At 49.5% G+C, this 27,193-nt stretch overlaps 1 protein-coding gene across 3 annotated transcripts in view; it reads left to right on the forward strand.

Annotated features, from left to right (window-relative positions):
- Positions 1–27,193, forward strand: part of slc26a10 (solute carrier family 26 member 10) — a 165,970-nt gene that overhangs the window by 108,461 nt on the left and 30,316 nt on the right. For all 3 annotated transcript variants that reach the window (XM_043682076.2, XM_087985470.1, XM_087985471.1), the window contains one exon: positions 26,602–26,668. In XM_043682076.2, the coding sequence (XP_043538011.2) occupies positions 26,602–26,668 (67 nt within the window). The remainder of the gene's footprint in view (positions 1–26,601; positions 26,669–27,193) is intronic.

Raw genomic sequence — 27,193 nt, forward strand, 5'->3', positions numbered from 1 at the left:
CTGCATTGACTGACACACAGCACTGACTGACACACTGACTGATACAGTCACCCACTCTGCACTGACTGATACACTGCAACTGACTAACGCTCTGCACTGACTGACACCGTGAGTGACACTGCATTGACTAACACTGCACTGACTGACACAGTGACTGACACACGGAACTGACTGACACACTGCACTGACTGACGCACTGCACTGACTGAAACAGTGACTGATGCACTGCACTGACTGACACAGTGACTGACACACTGCGCTGACTGACACAGTGACTGACACACGGAACTGACTGACACACTGCACTGACTGACGCACTGCACTGACTGAAACAGTGACTGATGCACTGCACTGACTGACACAGTGACTGACACACTGCGCTGACTAACACAGTGACTGACTGACACACTGCACTGACTGACACACTGCACTGACTGAAACACTGCACTGGCTGACACACTGCACTGACTAACACAATGATTGGCACACTGCGCTGACTGACAGTGACCGACACACTGCATCGACTGACACAGTGACTGACACATTGCACTGACTGACACAGTGACTGACACACTGCATCGGATGACACAGTGACTGATACACTGCACTGACTGACACAGTGACTGACACACTGCACTGACTGAGACAGTGACTGACACAGTGCACTGACTGACAGTGACCGACACACTGCATCAACTGACACAGTGACAGAACGCTGCACTGACTGACACACTGACTGACACACTGCTCCGACTGACACAGTGACTGACACAGTGCACTGAATGACACAGTGACTGACACACTGCATCAAATGACACAGTGACTGACACACTGCACTGACTGACACAGTGACTGACACACTGCACTGACTGACACAGTGACTGATGCACTGCACTGACTGACACAGTGACTGACACACAGCAATGACTGACACACTGCGCTGACTGACAGTGACTGACTGACACACTGCGCTGACTGACACAGTGCACTGACTGACACAGTGACTGACACACTGCACTGAATGATACGCTGCACTGACTGACAGGCTGCACTGACTGACACAGTGACTAAACACTGCACTGACTGACACAGTGACTGACACAGTGCACTGACTGATACAGTGACTGACACACTGCACTGACCGACACACTGCATTGACTGACACAGTGACTGACACACTGCACAGACTGACACACTGCACTGACTGACACAGTGACTGACACTGCATTGACTGACACTGCACTGACTGACAAGTGACTGACACACTGAACTGACTGACACACTGCACTGGCTGACACACTGCACTGACTAACACAATGACTGGCACACTGCGCTGACTGACTGACACACTGCACTGACTAATACACTGACTGACACACTGCACTGACTGACACACTGCAATGAAGACACAATGACTGATACACTGCAGTGACTGACACAGTGACTGACACACTGCACTGACTAATACACTGCAATGACTGACACACTGCAGTGACTGACACAATGACTGACACAGTGAGCGATACACTGCACTGACTGATACAGTGACTGACACATTGCATTGACTGACACACTGCACTGACTGACATAGTGACTGACACACTGCAGTGACTGACACAGTGACTGACACACTGCACTGACTGATACAATGACCGACACACTGCACTGACTGGCACACTGCACTGACTGGCACACTGCACTGACTGACACAGTGACTGACACACTGCACTGACTGATACAGTGACCGATACACTGCACTGACTGATACAGTGACTGACACACTGCACTGACTGACACACTGCACTGGCTGATACGCTGCACTGACTGACATGCTGCACTGACTGACACAATGACTGATACACTGCATTGACTGACACACTGCACTGACTGACACAATGACTGACACACTGCACTGACTGATATAGTGACTGACACACTGCATCGAATGACACAGTGACTGAACACTGCACTGATACAGTGACACACATGCTGCACTGACTGACACTGACTGACACACTGCACTGACTGGCACAGTGACTGACACACTGAACTGACTGACACACTGAACTGACTGACACACTGAACTGACTGACACACTGCACTGGCTGACATACTGCACTGACTAACACAATGACAGGCACACTACGCTGACTGACTGATACACTGACTGACACTCTGCACTGACTGACACACTGCAGTGACTGACACAATGTATTAGTCACTGCAGTGACTGACACAGTGACTGATACACTGCACTGACTGACACAGTGACTGACACTGCACTGACTAATACACTGCAATGACTGACACACTGCATTGACTGACAATGACTGACACACTGCATTGACTGACAATGACTGACACACTGCAGTGACTGACACAATGACTGATACACTGCACTGACTGACACACTGCACTGACTGACACAGTGTCTGACACACTGCACTGACTGACACAGTGTCTGACACACTGCACTGACTGACACAGTGACGGATACACTGCACTGACTGATACAGTGACTGACACACCGCACTGACTGGCACACTGCACTGACTGACACAGTGACTGACACACTGCATTGACTGACACACCTCATTGACTGACACACTGCACTGACTGATACAGTGACTGACACACTGCATTGACTGACACACTGCATTGACTGACACACCTCATTGACTGACACACTGCACTGACTGATACAGTGACTGACACACTGCATTGACTGACACACTGCACTGACTGACACAGTGTCTGACACACTGCACTGACTGACACAGTGACTGACACATTGCATTGACTGACACACTGCACTGACTGACACAGTGACTGACACACTGCAGTGACTGACACACTTCAGTGACTGATACAATGACTGACACACTGCACTGACTGACACAGTGACTGACACAGTGCACTGACTGACACACTGCATTGACTGACACACTGCACTGACTGATACAGTGACTGACACACTGCATTGACTGACACACTGCACTGACACAGTGACTGACACACTGCACTGAATGATACGCTGCACTGACTGACACGCTGTACTGACTGACACAATGACCGATACACTGCACTGACTGACACACTGCACTGACTGACACAGTGACTGACACGCTGTACTGACTGACACAATGACCGATACACTGCACTGACTGACACACTGCACTGACTGACACAGTGACTGACACACTGCATTGACTGACACACTGCATTGACTGACACACAGCACTGACTGACACACTGACTGATACAGTCACCCACTCTGCACTGACTGATACACTGCAACTGACTAACGCTCTGCACTGACTGACACCGTGAGTGACACTGCATTGACTAACACTGCACTGACTGACACAGTGACTGACACACGGAACTGACTGACACACTGCACTGACTGACGCACTGCACTGACTGAAACAGTGACTGATGCACTGCACTGACTGACACAGTGACTGACACACTGCGCTGACTGACACAGTGACTGACACACGGAACTGACTGACACACTGCACTGACTGACGCACTGCACTGACTGAAACAGTGACTGATGCACTGCACTGACTGACACAGTGACTGACACACTGCGCTGACTAACACAGTGACTGACTGACACACTGCACTGACTGACACACTGCACTGACTGAAACACTGCACTGGCTGACACACTGCACTGACTAACACAATGATTGGCACACTGCGCTGACTGACAGTGACCGACACACTGCATCGACTGACACAGTGACTGACACATTGCACTGACTGACACAGTGACTGACACACTGCATCGGATGACACAGTGACTGATACACTGCACTGACTGACACAGTGACTGACACACTGCACTGACTGAGACAGTGACTGACACAGTGCACTGACTGACAGTGACCGACACACTGCATCAACTGACACAGTGACAGAACGCTGCACTGACTGACACACTGACTGACACACTGCTCCGACTGACACAGTGACTGACACAGTGCACTGAATGACACAGTGACTGACACACTGCATCAAATGACACAGTGACTGACACACTGCACTGACTGACACAGTGACTGACACACTGCACTGACTGACACAGTGACTGATGCACTGCACTGACTGACACAGTGACTGACACACAGCAATGACTGACACACTGCGCTGACTGACAGTGACTGACTGACACACTGCGCTGACTGACACAGTGCACTGACTGACACAGTGACTGACACACTGCACTGAATGATACGCTGCACTGACTGACAGGCTGCACTGACTGACACAGTGACTAAACACTGCACTGACTGACACAGTGACTGACACAGTGCACTGACTGATACAGTGACTGACACACTGCACTGACCGACACACTGCATTGACTGACACAGTGACTGACACACTGCACAGACTGACACACTGCACAGACTGACACACTGCACTGACTGACACAGTGACTGACACTGCATTGACTGACACTGCACTGACTGACAAGTGACTGACACACTGAACTGACTGACACACTGCACTGGCTGACACACTGCACTGACTAACACAATGACTGGCACACTGCGCTGACTGACTGACACACTGCACTGACTAATACACTGACTGACACACTGCACTGACTGACACACTGCAATGAAGACACAATGACTGATACACTGCAGTGACTGACACAGTGACTGACACACTGCACTGACTAATACACTGCAATGACTGACACACTGCAGTGACTGACACAATGACTGACACAGTGAGCGATACACTGCACTGACTGATACAGTGACTGACACATTGCATTGACTGACACACTGCACTGACTGACATAGTGACTGACACACTGCAGTGACTGACACAGTGACTGACACACTGCACTGACTGATACAATGACCGACACACTGCACTGACTGGCACACTGCACTGACTGGCACACTGCACTGACTGACACAGTGACTGACACACTGCACTGACTGATACAGTGACCGATACACTGCACTGACTGATACAGTGACTGACACACTGCACTGACTGACACACTGCACTGGCTGATACGCTGCACTGACTGACATGCTGCACTGACTGACACAATGACTGATACACTGCATTGACTGACACACTGCACTGACTGACACAATGACTGACACACTGCACTGACTGATATAGTGACTGACACACTGCATCGAATGACACAGTGACTGAACACTGCACTGATACAGTGACACACATGCTGCACTGACTGACACTGACTGACACACTGCACTGACTGGCACAGTGACTGACACACTGAACGGACTGACACACTGAACTGACTGACACACTGAACTGACTGACACACTGCACTGGCTGACATATTGCACTGACTAACACAATGACAGGCACACTACGCTGACTGACTGATACACTGACTGACACTCTGCACTGACTGACACACTGCAGTGACTGACACAATGTATTAGTCACTGCAGTGACTGACACAGTGACTGATACACTGCACTGACTGACACAGTGACTGACACTGCACTGACTAATACACTGCAATGACTGACACACTGCATTGACTGACAATGACTGACACACTGCATTGACTGACAATGACTGACACACTGCAGTGACTGACACAATGACTGATACACTGCACTGACTGACACACTGCACTGACTGACACAGTGTCTGACACACTGCACTGACTGACACAGTGTCTGACACACTGCACTGACTGACACAGTGACGGATACACTGCACTGACTGATACAGTGACTGACACACCGCACTGACTGGCACACTGCACTGACTGACACAGTGACTGACACACTGCATTGACTGACACACCTCATTGACTGACACACTGCACTGACTGATACAGTGACTGACACACTGCATTGACTGACACACTGCATTGACTGACACACCTCATTGACTGACACACTGCACTGACTGATACAGTGACTGACACACTGCATTGACTGACACACTGCACTGACTGACACAGTGTCTGACACACTGCACTGACTGACACAGTGACTGACACATTGCATTGACTGACACACTGCACTGACTGACACAGTGACTGACACACTGCAGTGACTGACACACTTCAGTGACTGATACAATGACTGACACACTGCACTGACTGACACAGTGACTGACACAGTGCACTGACTGACACACTGCATTGACTGACACACTGCACTGACTGATACAGTGACTGACACACTGCATTGACTGACACACTGCACTGACACAGTGACTGACACACTGCACTGAATGATACGCTGCACTGACTGACACGCTGTACTGACTGACACAATGACCGATACACTGCACTGACTGACACACTGCACTGACTGACACAGTGACTGACACGCTGTACTGACTGACACAATGACCGATACACTGCACTGACTGACACACTGCACTGACTGACACAGTGACTGACACACTGCATTGACTGACACACTGCATTGACTGACACACAGCACTGACTGACACACTGACTGATACAGTCACCCACTCTGCACTGACTGATACACTGCAACTGACTAACGCTCTGCACTGACTGACACCGTGAGTGACACTGCATTGACTAACACTGCACTGACTGACACAGTGACTGACACACGGAACTGACTGACACACTGCACTGACTGACGCACTGCACTGACTGAAACAGTGACTGATGCACTGCACTGACTGACACAGTGACTGACACACTGCGCTGACTGACACAGTGACTGACACACGGAACTGACTGACACACTGCACTGACTGACGCACTGCACTGACTGAAACAGTGACTGATGCACTGCACTGACTGACACAGTGACTGACACACTGCGCTGACTAACACAGTGACTGACTGACACACTGCACTGACTGACACACTGCACTGACTGAAACACTGCACTGGCTGACACACTGCACTGACTAACACAATGATTGGCACACTGCGCTGACTGACAGTGACCGACACACTGCATCGACTGACACAGTGACTGACACATTGCACTGACTGACACAGTGACTGACACACTGCATCGGATGACACAGTGACTGATACACTGCACTGACTGACACAGTGACTGACACACTGCACTGACTGAGACAGTGACTGACACAGTGCACTGACTGACAGTGACCGACACACTGCATCAACTGACACAGTGACAGAACGCTGCACTGACTGACACACTGACTGACACACTGCTCCGACTGACACAGTGACTGACACAGTGCACTGAATGACACAGTGACTGACACACTGCATCAAATGACACAGTGACTGACACACTGCACTGACTGACACAGTGACTGACACACTGCACTGACTGACACAGTGACTGATGCACTGCACTGACTGACACAGTGACTGACACACAGCAATGACTGACACACTGCGCTGACTGACAGTGACTGACTGACACACTGCGCTGACTGACACAGTGCACTGACTGACACAGTGACTGACACACTGCACTGAATGATACGCTGCACTGACTGACAGGCTGCACTGACTGACACAGTGACTAAACACTGCACTGACTGACACAGTGACTGACACAGTGCACTGACTGATACAGTGACTGACACACTGCACTGACCGACACACTGCATTGACTGACACAGTGACTGACACACTGCACAGACTGACACACTGCACAGACTGACACACTGCACTGACTGACACAGTGACTGACACTGCATTGACTGACACTGCACTGACTGACAAGTGACTGACACACTGAACTGACTGACACACTGCACTGGCTGACACACTGCACTGACTAACACAATGACTGGCACACTGCGCTGACTGACTGACACACTGCACTGACTAATACACTGACTGACACACTGCACTGACTGACACACTGCAATGAAGACACAATGACTGATACACTGCAGTGACTGACACAGTGACTGACACACTGCACTGACTAATACACTGCAATGACTGACACACTGCAGTGACTGACACAATGACTGACACAGTGAGCGATACACTGCACTGACTGATACAGTGACTGACACATTGCATTGACTGACACACTGCACTGACTGACATAGTGACTGACACACTGCAGTGACTGACACAGTGACTGACACACTGCACTGACTGATACAATGACCGACACACTGCACTGACTGGCACACTGCACTGACTGGCACACTGCACTGACTGACACAGTGACTGACACACTGCACTGACTGATACAGTGACCGATACACTGCACTGACTGATACAGTGACTGACACACTGCACTGACTGACACACTGCACTGGCTGATACGCTGCACTGACTGACATGCTGCACTGACTGACACAATGACTGATACACTGCATTGACTGACACACTGCACTGACTGACACAATGACTGACACACTGCACTGACTGATATAGTGACTGACACACTGCATCGAATGACACAGTGACTGAACACTGCACTGATACAGTGACACACATGCTGCACTGACTGACACTGACTGACACACTGCACTGACTGGCACAGTGACTGACACACTGAACGGACTGACACACTGAACTGACTGACACACTGAACTGACTGACACACTGCACTGGCTGACATACTGCACTGACTAACACAATGACAGGCACACTACGCTGACTGACTGATACACTGACTGACACTCTGCACTGACTGACACACTGCAGTGACTGACACAATGTATTAGTCACTGCAGTGACTGACACAGTGACTGATACACTGCACTGACTGACACAGTGACTGACACTGCACTGACTAATACACTGCAATGACTGACACACTGCATTGACTGACAATGACTGACACACTGCATTGACTGACAATGACTGACACACTGCAGTGACTGACACAATGACTGATACACTGCACTGACTGACACACTGCACTGACTGACACAGTGTCTGACACACTGCACTGACTGACACAGTGTCTGACACACTGCACTGACTGACACAGTGACGGATACACTGCACTGACTGATACAGTGACTGACACACCGCACTGACTGGCACACTGCACTGACTGACACAGTGACTGACACACTGCATTGACTGACACACCTCATTGACTGACACACTGCACTGACTGATACAGTGACTGACACACTGCATTGACTGACACACTGCATTGACTGACACACCTCATTGACTGACACACTGCACTGACTGATACAGTGACTGACACACTGCATTGACTGACACACTGCACTGACTGACACAGTGTCTGACACACTGCACTGACTGACACAGTGACTGACACATTGCATTGACTGACACACTGCACTGACTGACACAGTGACTGACACACTGCAGTGACTGACACACTGCAGTGACTGACACACTGCAGTGAATGATACAATGACTGACACACTGCACTGACTGACACAGTGACTGACACAGTGCACTGACTGACACACTGCATTGACTGACACACTGCACTGACTGATACAGTGACTGACACACTGCATTGACTGACACACTGCACTGACACAGTGACTGACACACTGCACTGAATGATACGCTGCACTGACTGACACGCTGTACTGACTGACACAATGACCGATACACTGCACTGACTGACACACTGCACTGACTGACACAGTGACTGACACGCTGTACTGACTGACACAATGACCGATACACTGCACTGACTGACACACTGCACTGACTGACACAGTGACTGACACACTGCATTGACTGACACACTGCATTGACTGACACACAGCACTGACTGACACACTGACTGATACAGTCACCCACTCTGCACTGACTGATACACTGCAACTGACTAACGCTCTGCACTGACTGACACCGTGAGTGACACTGCATTGACTAACACTGCACTGACTGACACAGTGACTGACACACGGAACTGACTGACACACTGCACTGACTGACGCACTGCACTGACTGAAACAGTGACTGATGCACTGCACTGACTGACACAGTGACTGACACACTGCGCTGACTGACACAGTGACTGACACACGGAACTGACTGACACACTGCACTGACTGACGCACTGCACTGACTGAAACAGTGACTGATGCACTGCACTGACTGACACAGTGACTGACACACTGCGCTGACTAACACAGTGACTGACTGACACACTGCACTGACTGACACACTGCACTGACTGAAACACTGCACTGGCTGACACACTGCACTGACTAACACAATGATTGGCACACTGCGCTGACTGACAGTGACCGACACACTGCATCGACTGACACAGTGACTGACACATTGCACTGACTGACACAGTGACTGACACACTGCATCGGATGACACAGTGACTGATACACTGCACTGACTGACACAGTGACTGACACACTGCACTGACTGAGACAGTGACTGACACAGTGCACTGACTGACAGTGACCGACACACTGCATCAACTGACACAGTGACAGAACGCTGCACTGACTGACACACTGACTGACACACTGCTCCGACTGACACAGTGACTGACACAGTGCACTGAATGACACAGTGACTGACACACTGCATCAAATGACACAGTGACTGACACACTGCACTGACTGACACAGTGACTGACACACTGCACTGACTGACACAGTGACTGATGCACTGCACTGACTGACACAGTGACTGACACACAGCAATGACTGACACACTGCGCTGACTGACAGTGACTGACTGACACACTGCGCTGACTGACACAGTGCACTGACTGACACAGTGACTGACACACTGCACTGAATGATACGCTGCACTGACTGACAGGCTGCACTGACTGACACAGTGACTAAACACTGCACTGACTGACACAGTGACTGACACAGTGCACTGACTGATACAGTGACTGACACACTGCACTGACCGACACACTGCATTGACTGACACAGTGACTGACACACTGCACAGACTGACACACTGCACAGACTGACACACTGCACTGACTGACACAGTGACTGACACTGCATTGACTGACACTGCACTGACTGACAAGTGACTGACACACTGAACTGACTGACACACTGCACTGGCTGACACACTGCACTGACTAACACAATGACTGGCACACTGCGCTGACTGACTGACACACTGCACTGACTAATACACTGACTGACACACTGCACTGACTGACACACTGCAATGAAGACACAATGACTGATACACTGCAGTGACTGACACAGTGACTGACACACTGCACTGACTAATACACTGCAATGACTGACACACTGCAGTGACTGACACAATGACTGACACAGTGAGCGATACACTGCACTGACTGATACAGTGACTGACACATTGCATTGACTGACACACTGCACTGACTGACATAGTGACTGACACACTGCAGTGACTGACACAGTGACTGACACACTGCACTGACTGATACAATGACCGACACACTGCACTGACTGGCACACTGCACTGACTGGCACACTGCACTGACTGACACAGTGACTGACACACTGCACTGACTGATACAGTGACCGATACACTGCACTGACTGATACAGTGACTGACACACTGCACTGACTGACACACTGCACTGGCTGATACGCTGCACTGACTGACATGCTGCACTGACTGACACAATGACTGATACACTGCATTGACTGACACACTGCACTGACTGACACAATGACTGACACACTGCACTGACTGATATAGTGACTGACACACTGCATCGAATGACACAGTGACTGAACACTGCACTGATACAGTGACACACATGCTGCACTGACTGACACTGACTGACACACTGCACTGACTGGCACAGTGACTGACACACTGAACGGACTGACACACTGAACTGACTGACACACTGAACTGACTGACACACTGCACTGGCTGACATACTGCACTGACTAACACAATGACAGGCACACTACGCTGACTGACTGATACACTGACTGACACTCTGCACTGACTGACACACTGCAGTGACTGACACAATGTATTAGTCACTGCAGTGACTGACACAGTGACTGATACACTGCACTGACTGACACAGTGACTGACACTGCACTGACTAATACACTGCAATGACTGACACACTGCATTGACTGACAATGACTGACACACTGCATTGACTGACAATGACTGACACACTGCAGTGACTGACACAATGACTGATACACTGCACTGACTGACACACTGCACTGACTGACACAGTGTCTGACACACTGCACTGACTGACACAGTGTCTGACACACTGCACTGACTGACACAGTGACGGATACACTGCACTGACTGATACAGTGACTGACACACCGCACTGACTGGCACACTGCACTGACTGACACAGTGACTGACACACTGCATTGACTGACACACCTCATTGACTGACACACTGCACTGACTGATACAGTGACTGACACACTGCATTGACTGACACACTGCATTGACTGACACACCTCATTGACTGACACACTGCACTGACTGATACAGTGACTGACACACTGCATTGACTGACACACTGCACTGACTGACACAGTGTCTGACACACTGCACTGACTGACACAGTGACTGACACATTGCATTGACTGACACACTGCACTGACTGACACAGTGACTGACACACTGCAGTGACTGACACACTGCAGTGACTGATACAATGACTGACACACTGCACTGACTGACACAGTGACTGACACAGTGCACTGACTGACACACTGCATTGACTGACACACTGCACTGACTGATACAGTGACTGACACACTGCATTGACTGACACACTGCACTGACACAGTGACTGACACACTGCACTGAATGATACGCTGCACTGACTGACACGCTGTACTGACTGACACAATGACCGATACACTGCACTGACTGACACACTGCACTGACTGACACAGTGACTGACACGCTGTACTGACTGACACAATGACCGATACACTGCACTGACTGACACACTGCACTGACTGACACAGTGACTGACACACTGCATTGACTGACACACTGCATTGACTGACACACTGCATTGACTGACACACAGCACTGACTGACACACTGACTGATACAGTCACCCACTCTGCACTGACTGATACACTGCAACTGACTAACGCTCTGCACTGACTGACACCGTGAGTGACACTGCATTGACTAACACTGCACTGACTGACACAGTGACTGACACACGGAACTGACTGACACACTGCACTGACTGACGCACTGCACTGACTGAAACAGTGACTGATGCACTGCACTGACTGACACAGTGACTGACACACTGCGCTGACTGACACAGTGACTGACACACGGAACTGACTGACACACTGCACTGACTGACGCACTGCACTGACTGAAACAGTGACTGATGCACTGCACTGACTGACACAGTGACTGACACACTGCGCTGACTAACACAGTGACTGACTGACACACTGCACTGACTGACACACTGCACTGACTGAAACACTGCACTGGCTGACACACTGCACTGACTAACACAATGATTGGCACACTGCGCTGACTGACTGTCACACTGCACTGACTAATACACTGGCTGACACACTGCACTGACTGACACACTGCAATGACTGACACAATGACAGATACACTGCAGTGACTGACACAGTGACTGACACACTGCACTGACTGAAACACTGCGCTGACTGACACAGTGACTGACTGACACAGTGACTGACACACTGCACTGAATGATACGCTGCACTGACCGACACGCTGCACTGACTGACACAGTGACTAAACACTGCACTGACTGACATAGTGACTGACACACTGCATCGAATGACACTGTGACTGACACAGTGCACTGACTGATACAGTGATTGACACACTGCACTGACTGACACACTGCACTGACTGACACACTGCACTGACTGACACAGTGACTGACACACGGAACTGACTGACACACTGCACTGACTGACGCACTGCACTGACTGAAACAGTGACTGATGCACTGCACTGACTGACACAGTGACTGACACACTGCGCTGACTAACACAGTGACTGACTGACACACTGCACTGACTGACACACTGCACTGACTGAAACACTGCACTGGCTGACACACTGCACTGACTAACACAATGATTGGCACACTGCCCTGACTGACTGTCACACTGCACTGACTAATACACTGGCTGACACACTGCACTGACTAACACACTGCAATGACTGACACAATGACAGATACACTGCAGTGACTGACACAGTGACTGACACACTGCACTGACTGAAACACTGCGCTGACTGACACAGTGACTGACTGACACAGTGACTGACACACTGCACTGAATGATACGCTGCACTGACTGACACGCTGCACTGACTGACACAGTGACTAAACACTGCACTGACTGACATAGTGACTGACACACTGCATCGAATGACACTGTGACTGACACAGTGCACTGACTGATACAGTAATTGACACACTGCACTGACTGACACACTGCACTGACTGACACACTGCACTGACTGACACAGTGACTGACACTGCACTGACTGACACAGTGACTGACACACTGAACTGACTGACACACTGAACTGACTGACACACTGCACTGGCTGACACACTGCACTGACTAACACAATGACTGGCACACTGCGCTGACTGACTGTCACACTGCACTGACTAATACACTGACTGACACACTGCACTGACTGACACAGTGACTGACACACTGCACTGACTGACATAGTGACTGACACACTGCATCGAATGACACAGTGACTGACACACTGCACTGACTGACACAGTGACTGACACACTGCACTGACTGACACACTGCACTGACTGACACAGTGACTGACACTGCACTGACTGACACAGTGACTGACACACTGAACTGACTGACACACTGCAATGACTGACACACTGCAGTGACTGACACAATGATGGACACACTGCAGTGACTGACACAATGACTGATACACTGCACTGACTGACACAGTGTCTGACACACTGCACTGACTGACACAGTGACCGATACACTGCACTGACTGATACAGTGACTGACACATTGCATTGACTGACACACTGCAGTGACTGACACAGTGACTGACACACTGCAGTGACTGACACAGTGACTGACACACTGCACTGACTAATACAATGACTGACACACTGCACTGACTGGCACACTGCGCTGACTGACACAGTGACTGACACATTGCATTGACTGACACACTGCACTGACTGACACAGTGACTGACACACTACACTGACTGACACAGTGCACTGACTGACAGTGACTGACACACTGCACTGACTGATACGCTGCACTCACTGACAAAATGCACTGACACAATGACTGATACATTGCACTGACTGACACACTGCACTGACTGACACACTGCACTGACTGAACACTGCACTGACTGACACAGTGACTAACACTGCACTGACTGATACACTGCACTGTTTGACACAATGACTAGCACACTGTGCTGACTGACACACTGTGCTGACTGACACACTGCACTTACTGACACACTACACTGACTGACACAGTGCACTGACTGATACAGTGACTGACACACTGCACTGACTGACACATTGCACTGACTTACACAGTGACTGATGCACTGCACTGACTGACACAGTGACTGACACAGTGCACTGACTGATACAGTGACTGACACACTGTATTGACTGACACACTGCATTGACTGACACACTGCACTGACTGATACAATGACTGACACACAGCACTGACTGGCACACTGCACTGACTGTCACAGTGACTGACACACTGCACTGACTGACACAGTGACTGACACACTACACTGACTGACACAGTGCACTGACTGACACAGTGACTGACACACTGCAGTGACTGACACAGTGCACTGACTGACACAGTGACTGACACACTGCACTGACTGACACAGTGACTGACACAGTGCACTGACTGACACAGTGACTGACACACTGCACTGACTGACACACTGCACTGACTGACACAGTGACTGACACACTACACTGACTGACACAGTGCACTGACTGACACAGTGACTGACACACTGCAGTGACTGACACAGTGCACTGACTGACACAGTGACTGACACACTGCACTGACTGACACAGTGACTGACACACTGCACTGACTGACACAGTGACTGACAGACTGCAGTGACTGACACACTGCATTGACTGACACAATGACTGACACAATGATGGACACACTGCAGTGACTGACACAATGACTGATACACTGCACTGACTGACACACTGCACTGACTGACACAGTGACTGACACATTGCATTGACTGACACACTGCACTGACTGACACAGTGACTGACACACTGCAGTGACTGACACAGTGACTGACACACTGCACTGACTGACACACTGCACTGACTGGCACACTGCGCTGACTGACACAGTGACTGACACACTGCACTGACTGACACACTACACTGACTGACACACTACACTGACTGACACACTACACTGACTGACACAATGCATTGACTGACACAGTGACTGACACACTGCACTGACTGATACGCTGCACTGACTGACAAAATGCACTGACTGACACAATGACTGATACATTGCACTGACTGACACACTGCACTGACTGAACACTGCACTGACTGACACAGTGACTGACACTGCACTTACTGATACACTGCACTGTCTGACACAATGACTAGCACACTGTGCTGACTGACACAGTGACTGACTGATGCACTGCACTGACTGACACACTACACTGACTGACACAGTGCACTGACTGACACAGTGACTGACACACTGCACTGACTGATATGCTGCACTGACTGACAAAATGCACTGACTGACACAATGACTGATACATTGCACTGACTGAGACACTGCGCTGACTGACACACTGACTGACACACCGCACTGACTGACACACTGCACTGACTGATACAGTGACTGATGCACTGCACTGACTGACACAGTGCACTGACTGATACAGTGACTGACACACTGCATTGACTGACACACTGCATTGACTGACACACTGCATTGACTGACACACTGCACTGACTGACACAATGACTGACTGACACACTGCACTGACTAATACACTGACTGACACACTGCACTGACTGATACACTGCACTGACTGACAAAATGACTGACAGACAAAATGACTGACACTCTGCAGTGACTGACACAGTGACTGACACACTGCACTGACTGGCACAATGATTGATACACTGCACTGACTAACACACTGCACTGACTGATACAGTGACTGACACACTGCACTGACTGACACAGTGCAGTGACTGACACACTGCACTGACTGACACAGTGACACACTGCACTGACTGACACAATGACTGACACACTACACAGACTGACACACTGCACTGACTGATATGCTGCACTGACTGACAAAATGCACTGACTGACACAATGACTGATACATTGCACTGACTGACACACTGCGCTGACTGACACACTGACTGACACACCGCACTGACTGACACACTGCACTGACTGATACAGTGACTGATGCACTGCACTGACTGACACAGTGTACTGACTGATACAGTGACTGACACACTGCATTGACTGACACACTGCATTGACTGACACACTGCACTGACTGACACAATGACTGACTGACACACTGCACTGACTAATACACTGACTGACACACTGCACTGACTGATACACTGCACTGACTGACAAAATGACTGACACTGCAGTGACTGACACAGTGACTGACACACTGCACTGACTGGCACAATGATTGATACACTGCACTGACTAACACACTGCACTGACTGATACAGTGACTGACACACTGCACTGACTGACACAGTGCAGTGACTGACACACTGCACTGACTGACACAGTGACACACTGCACTGACTGACACAATGACTGACACACTACACTGACTAACACACTGCACTGACTGATACAGTGACTGACACACTGCACTGACTGACACAGTGCAGTGACTGACACACTGCACTGACTGATATGCTGCACTGACTGACAAAATGCACTGACTGACACAATGACTGATACATTGCACTGACTGACACACTGCACTGACTGACACAGTGACTGACACTGCACTTACTGATACACTGCACTGTCTGACACAATGACTAGCACACTGCTGACTGACACAGTGACTGACTGACGCACTGCACTGACTGACACACTACACTGACTGACACAGTGCACTGACTGACACAGTGACTGACACACTGCACGGACTGATACGCTGCACTGACTGACAAAATGCACTGACTGACACAATGACTGATACATTGCACTGACTGACACACTGCGCTGACTGACACACTGACTGACACACCGCACTGACTGACACACTGCACTGACTGATACAGTGATTGATGCACTGCACTGACTGACACAGTGCACTGACTGATACAGTGACTGACACACTGCATTGACTGACACACTGCATTGACTGACACACTGTACTGACTGACACAATGACTGACTGACACACTGCACTGACTAATACACTGACTGACACACTGCACTGACTGATACACTGCACTGACTGACAAAATGACTGACAGACAAAATGACTGACACTCTGCAGTGACTGACACAGTGACTGACACACTGCACTGACTGGCACAATGATTGATACACTGCACTGACTAACACACTGCACTGACTGATACAGTGACTGACACACTGCACTGACTGACACAGTGCAGTGACTGACACACTGCACTGACTGACACAGTGACACACTGCACTGACTGACACAATGACTGACACACTACACTGACTGACACACTGCACTGACTGATATGCTGCACTGACTGACAAAATGCACTGACTGACACAATGACTGATACATTGCACTGACTGACACACTGCACTGACTGACACAGTGACTGACACAGCACTTACTGATACACTGCACTGTCTGACACAATGACTAGCACGCTGCTGACTGACACAGTGACTGACTGACGCACTGCACTGACTGACACACTACACTGACTGACACAGTGCACTGACTGACACAGTGACTGACACACTGCACGGACTGATACGCTGCACTGACTGACAAAATGCACTGACTGACACAATGACTGATACATTGCACTGACTGACACTGACTGACACACCGCACTGACTGACACACTGCACTGACTGATACACTGACTGACACACTGCACTGACTGACACAGTGACTGACACACTGCACTGACTGACATAGTGACTGACACACTGCATCGAATGACACAGTGACTGACACACTGCACTGACTGACACAGTGACTGACACACTGCACTGACTGACACACTGCACTGACTGACACAGTGACTGACACTGCACTGACTGACACAGTGACTGACACACTGAACTGACTGACACACTGCAATGACTGACACACTGCAGTGACTGACACAATGATGGACACACTGCAGTGACTGACACAATGACTGATACACTGCACTGACTGACACAGTGTCTGACACACTGCACTGACTGACACAGTGACCGATACACTGCACTGACTGATACAGTGACTGACACATTGCATTGACTGACACACTGCAGTGACTGACACAGTGACTGACACACTGCAGTGACTGACACAGTGACTGACACACTGCACTGACTAATACAATGACTGACACACTGCACTGACTGGCACACTGCGCTGACTGACACAGTGACTGACACATTGCATTGACTGACACACTGCACTGACTGACACAGTGACTGACACACTACACTGACTGACACAGTGCACTGACTGACAGTGACTGACACACTGCACTGACTGATACGCTGCACTGACTGACAAAATGCACTGACACAATGACTGATACATTGCACTGACTGACACACTGCACTGACTGACACACTGCACTGACTGAACACTGCACTGACTGACACAGTGACTAACACTGCACTGACTGATACACTGCACTGTTTGACACAATGACTAGCACACTGTGCTGACTGACACACTGTGCTGACTGACACACTGCACTTACTGACACACTACACTGACTGACACAGTGCACTGACTGATACAGTGACTGACACACTGCACTGACTGACACATTGCACTGACTTACACAGTGACTGATGCACTGCACTGACTGACACAGTGACTGACACAGTGCACTGACTGATACAGTGACTGACACACTGTATTGACTGACACACTGCATTGACTGACACACTGCACTGACTGATACAATGACTGACACACAGCACTGACTGGCACACTGCACTGACTGTCACAGTGACTGACACACTGCACTGACTGACACAGTGACTGACACACTACACTGACTGACACAGTGCACTGACTGACACAGTGACTGACACACTGCAGTGACTGACACAGTGCACTGACTGACACAGTGACTGACACACTGCACTGACTGACACAGTGACTGACACAGTGCACTGACTGACACAGTGACTGACACACTGCACTGACTGACACACTGCACTGACTGACACAGTGACTGACACACTACACTGACTGACACAGTGCACTGACTGACACAGTGACTGACACACTGCAGTGACTGACACAGTGCACTGACTGACACAGTGACTGACACACTGCACTGACTGACACAGTGACTGACACACTGCACTGACTGACACAGTGACTGACACACTGCAGTGACTGACACACTGCATTGACTGACACAATGACTGACACAATGATGGACACACTGCAGTGACTGACACAATGACTGATACACTGCACTGACTGACACACTGCACTGACTGACACAGTGACTGACACATTGCATTGACTGACACACTGCACTGACTGACACAGTGACTGACACACTGCAGTGACTGACACAGTGACTGACACACTGCACTGACTGACACACTGCACTGACTGGCACACTGCGCTGACTGACACAGTGACTGACACACTGCACTGACTGACACACTGACTGACACACTACACTGACTGACACACTACACTGACTGACACAATGCACTGACTGACACAGTGACTGACACACTGCACTGACTGATACGCTGCACTGACTGACAAAATGCACTGACTGACACAATGACTGATACATTGCACTGACTGACACACTGCACTGACTGAACACTGCACTGACTGACACAGTGACTGACACTGCACTTACTGATACACTGCACTGTCTGACACAATGACTAGCACACTGTGCTGACTGACACAGTGACTGACTGATGCACTGCACTGACTGACACACTACACTGACTGACACAGTGCACTGACTGACACAGTGACTGACACACTGCACTGACTGATATGCTGCACTGACTGACAAAATGCACTGACTGACACAATGACTGATACATTGCACTGACTGAGACACTGCGCTGACTGACACACTGACTGACACACTGCACTGACTGACACACTGCACTGACTTTTACAGTGACTGATGCACTGCACTGACTGACACAGTGCACTGACTGATACAGTGACTGACACACTGCATTGACTGACACACTGCATTGACTGACACACTGCATTGACTGACACACTGCACTGACTGACACAATGACTGACTGACACACTGCACTGACTAATACACTGACTGACACACTGCACTGACTGATACACTGCACTGACTGACAAAATGACTGACAGACAAAATGACTGACACTCTGCAGTGACTGACACAGTGACTGACACACTGCACTGACTGGCACAATGATTGATACACTGCACTGACTAACACACTGCACTGACTGATACAGTGACTGACACACTGCACTGACTGACACAGTGCAGTGACTGACACACTGCACTGACTGACACAGTGACACACTGCACTGACTGACACAATGACTGACACACTACACTGACTGACACACTGCACTGACTGATATGCTGCACTGACTGACAAAATGCACTGACTGACACAATGACTGATACATTGCACTGACTGACACACTGCGCTGACTGACACACTGACTGACACACCGCACTGACTGACACACTGCACTGACTGATACAGTGACTGACACACTGCATTGACTGACACACTGCATTGACTGACACACTGCACTGACTGACACAATGACTGACTGACACACTGCACTGACTAATACACTGACTGACACACTGCACTGACTGATACACTGCACTGACTGACAAAATGACTGACACTGCAGTGACTGACACAGTGACTGACACACTGCACTGACTGGCACAATGATTGATACACTGCACTGACTAACACACTGCACTGACTGATACAGTGACTGACACACTGCACTGACTGACACACTGCACTGACTGGCACACTGCACTGACTGACACAGTGCAGTGACTGACACACTGCACTGACTGACACAATGACTGACACACTACACTGACTAACACACTGCACTGACTGATACAGTGACTGACACACTGCACTGACTGACACAGTGCAGTGACTGACACACTGCACTGACTGATATGCTGCACTGACTGACAAAATGCACTGACTGACACAATGACTGATACATTGCACTGACTGACACACTGCACTGACTGACACAGTGACTGACACTGCACTTACTGATACACTGCACTGTCTGACACAATGACTAGCACACTGCTGACTGACAGAGTGACTGACTGACGCACTGCACTGACTGACACACTACACTGACTGACACAGTGCACTGACTGACACAGTGACTGACACACTGCACGGACTGATACGCTGCACTGACTGACAAAATGCACTGACTGACACAATGACTGATACATTGCACTGACTGACACACTGCGCTGACTGACACACTGACTGACACACCGCACTGACTGACACACTGCACTGACTGATACAGTGATTGATGCACTGCACTGACTGACACAGTGCACTGACTGATACAGTGACTGACACACTGCATTGACTGACACACTGCATTGACTGACACACTGTACTGACTGACACAATGACTGACTGACACACTGCACTGACTAATACACTGACTGACACACTGCACTGACTGATACACTGCACTGACTGACAAAATGACTGACAGACAAAATGACTGACACTCTGCAGTGACTGACACAGTGACTGACACACTGCACTGACTGGCACAATGATTGATACACTGCACTGACTAACACACTGCACTGACTGATACAGTGACTGACACACTGCACTGACTGACACAGTGCAGTGACTGACACACTGCACTGACTGACACAGTGACACACTGCACTGACTGACACAATGACTGACACACTACACTGACTGACACACTGCACTGACTGATATGCTGCACTGACTGACAAAATGCACTGACTGACACAATGACTGATACATTGCACTGACTGACACACTGCACTGACTGACACAGTGACTGACACTGCACTTACTGATACACTGCACTGTCTGACACAATGACTAGCACGCTGCTGACTGACACAGTGACTGACTGACGCACTGCACTGACTGACACACTACACTGACTGACACAGTGCACTGACTGACACAGTGACTGACACACTGCACGGACTGATACGCTGCACTGACTGACAAAATGCACTGACTGACACAATGACTGATACATTGCACTGACTGACACACTGACTGACACACCGCACTGACTGACACACTGCACTGACTGATACAGTGACTGATGCACTGCACTGACTGACACAGTGCACTGACTGATACAGTGACTGACACACTGCATTGACTGACACACTGCATTGACTGACACACTGCACTGACTGACACAATGACTGACTGACACACTGCACTGACTAATACACTGACTGACACACTGCACTGACTGATACACTGCACTGACTGACAAAATGACTGACAGACAAAATGACTGACACTCTGCAGTGACTGACACAGTGACTGACACACTGCACTGACTGGCACAATGATTGATACACTGCACTGACTAACACACTGCACTGACTGATACAGTGACTGACACACTGCACTGACTGACACAGTGCAGTGACTGACACACTGCACTGACTGACACAGTGACACACTGCACTGACTGACACAATGACTGACACACTACACTGACTGACACACTGCACTGACTGATATGCTGCACTGACTGACAAAATGCACTGACTGACACAATGACTGATACATTGCACTGACTGACACACTGCACTGACTGACACAGTGACTGACACAGCACTTACTGATACACTGCACTGTCTGACACAATGACTAGCACACTGCTGACTGACACAGTGACTGACTGACGCACTGCACTGACTGACACACTACACTGACTGACACAGTGCACTGACTGACACAGTGACTGACACACTGCACGGACTGATACGCTGCACTGACTGACAAAATGCACTGACTGACACAATGACTGATACATTGCACTGACTGACACACTGACTGACACACCACACTGACTGACACACTGCACTGACTGATACAGTGACTGATGTACTGCACTGACTGACACAGTGACTGACACAGTGCACTGACTGATACAGTGACTGACTGACACACTGCACTGACTAATACACTGAACTGACTAATACACTGACCGAAACACTGTACTGACTGATACACTGCACTGACTGACAAAATGACTGACACTCTGCAGTGACTGACACAGTGACTGACACACTGCACTGACTGACACAATGATTGATACACTGCACTGACTAACACACTGCACTGACTGACACAGTGCAGTGACTGACACACTGCACTGACTGACACAGTGCAGTGACTGACACACTGCACTGACTTACACAGTGACACACTGCATCGACTGACCCAGTGACTGACACACTGCACTGACTGATACAGTGACTGACACATTGCACTGACTGACATAATGACTGACACACTGCATCGACTGACACACTGACTGACACACTGCATCGACTGACACACTGACTGACACACTGCCCTGACTGACACACTGCATCGACTGACATAGTGACTGACACACTGCATCGACTGACACAGTGACTGACACACTGCCCTGACTGACACACTGCACTGACTGACCCAGTGACTGACACACTGCACTGACTGATACAGTGACTGACACATTGCACTGACTGACATAATGACTGACACACTGCATCGACTGACACACTGACTGACACACTGCCCTGACTGACACACTGCATCGACTGACATAGTGACTGACACACTGCATCGACTGACACAGTGACTGGCACACTGCACTGACTGATACAGTTACTGAGGTAAAAACAATGACTGCAGATGCTGGAAACCAGATTTTGGATTAGTGGTGCTGGAAGAGCAGAGCAGTTCAGGCAGCATCCAAGGAGCAGCGAGATTGACGTTTCGGGCAAAAGCTCTTCATCAGGAATAAAGGCAGTGAGCCTGAAGCATGGAGAGATAAGCTAGAGGAGGGTGGGGGTGGGGAGAAAGTAGCATTTCACAACATGGTTGAAGAGCTTCAGGGCAGAAGAAATGACCTGGGAGTTGCAGTGGGAGAGGGACTCCCTGAGATTCTTGTAGAGAGAGGAGGAAAACTTCTTCAAGGCAGGCATCCTTGCAAGAGGATTCGCACTAGGGTTAAAATCAACGAGGTAAAAACAATGACTGCAGATGCTGGAAACCAGATTCTGAATCAGTGGTGCTGGAAGAGCACAGCAGTTCAGGCAGCATCCGAGGAGCAGCAAAATCGACGTTTCGGGCAAAAGCCCTTACAGTTACTGACACACTGACTGACACACTGACTGACACACCACACTGACTGACACACTGCACTGACACACTGCACTGACTGATACAATGACTGAACACTGCACTGACTGAGATAGTGACTGACACACTGCATTGACTGACACAGCGACTGACACAGTGCACTGACTGATACAGTTACTGACACACTGCACTGACTGACACAGTGACTGACACACTGCACTGACTGACACAGTGCACTGACTGACACAGTGACTGACACACTGCAGTGACTGACACAGTGCACTGACTGACACAGTGACTGACACACTGCACTGACTGACACACTGCACTGACTGACACAGTGACTGACACAGTGCAATGACTGACACAGTGACTGACACACTGCACTGACTGACACAGTGACTGACACACTGCAGTGACTGACACAGTGCACTGACTGACACAGTGACTGACACACTGCACTGACTGACACACTGCACTGACTGACACAGTGACTGACACACTGCACTGACTGACACAGTGCACTGACTGATATACTGCACTGACTGACACAGTGCACTGACTGATACCGTTACGGTCCTTACTGAGGTAAAGGATATTAATGCTGGGGAACCTCCCATTTCCGGATCAGATATTGCAAATCACAGATCCCTTGCCGTCTCCGAACAATGTGCCTCAGTCCCCACCAAGGGTGTCTGTGCTGTAAGATTGATCATTGCTTACAAACTGCGGACGGTTTTTACACTAGCAGTTTCCGTGGCAACCCTCGCAGCCAATATGCCGAGGTGTTTAGCATCACCTCAGTCTCGACTGGGTCTGATCCATTTCCCAGAAACAGGGCAAAAGCGCCATGTGATTGTGCCAGCCAGTGCCCAGAAAGCATCTTTGACACGTACACTAATAATGATTACCAACTGGGGGTGCTGTTGGTGAAGGTTGATGTCAAGGAAGATAGCCACTGACCACCTTTCTTCCCTTTCTTTAGAGTTAGCTGTTCTGTACTGGGCCGAGCCTCAAACTCAGAGATTTACCGACCAGTGGACAGCACTATGGTAAGTTCCAAGTCCCAACGGCCTGGAGTATCGCTTACTGAGGGATAAGGGCTGAGACAGTTTGGTGATACAGGGACCCGTACACTAGCGCTGTTCCCTCTCACCCTTAGCAGTGACAATAATGCGGTTTAAACGGCAGAAATGTTTTGCCCTGCTGTGCTGAATTGCCTCCTCCTACGCCAGTCTAGTCAAGCTTCAGGAATCTCACTGAAACGGCCGTTTGTGACAGATGACCCTGGGCAGTGACAACCAAAAGGCAATTCAACAGTGGAGGGCATCACGTATTAACTCAACATTGAAAAACAGACAGTGTTCTGGAGAGAACTTGGAAGTGGCACAGTAAAGAGGTGATGGTCCCACGGTGGATTTGTTTTGTTTTGAAGATAACTGTTTGAAGATGTGACGAACAATCTAATGTGTGATGTTTTCAAGTTCAACTCTTTTGCAAAGCACCCGTTATGAGAATATCTAATGGATTATAATGCCACGTGGGCTATTTTTCGTCTTGTGCAAGTGTTAGTTGTA

Source organism: Chiloscyllium plagiosum, unplaced genomic scaffold (genome assembly GCF_037043375.1).
Source record: "Chiloscyllium plagiosum isolate Xiang-an unplaced genomic scaffold, Cpla_swu_hap1 HiC_scaffold_53X, whole genome shotgun sequence".
Lineage (NCBI taxonomy): Eukaryota > Metazoa > Chordata > Chondrichthyes > Orectolobiformes > Hemiscylliidae > Chiloscyllium > Chiloscyllium plagiosum.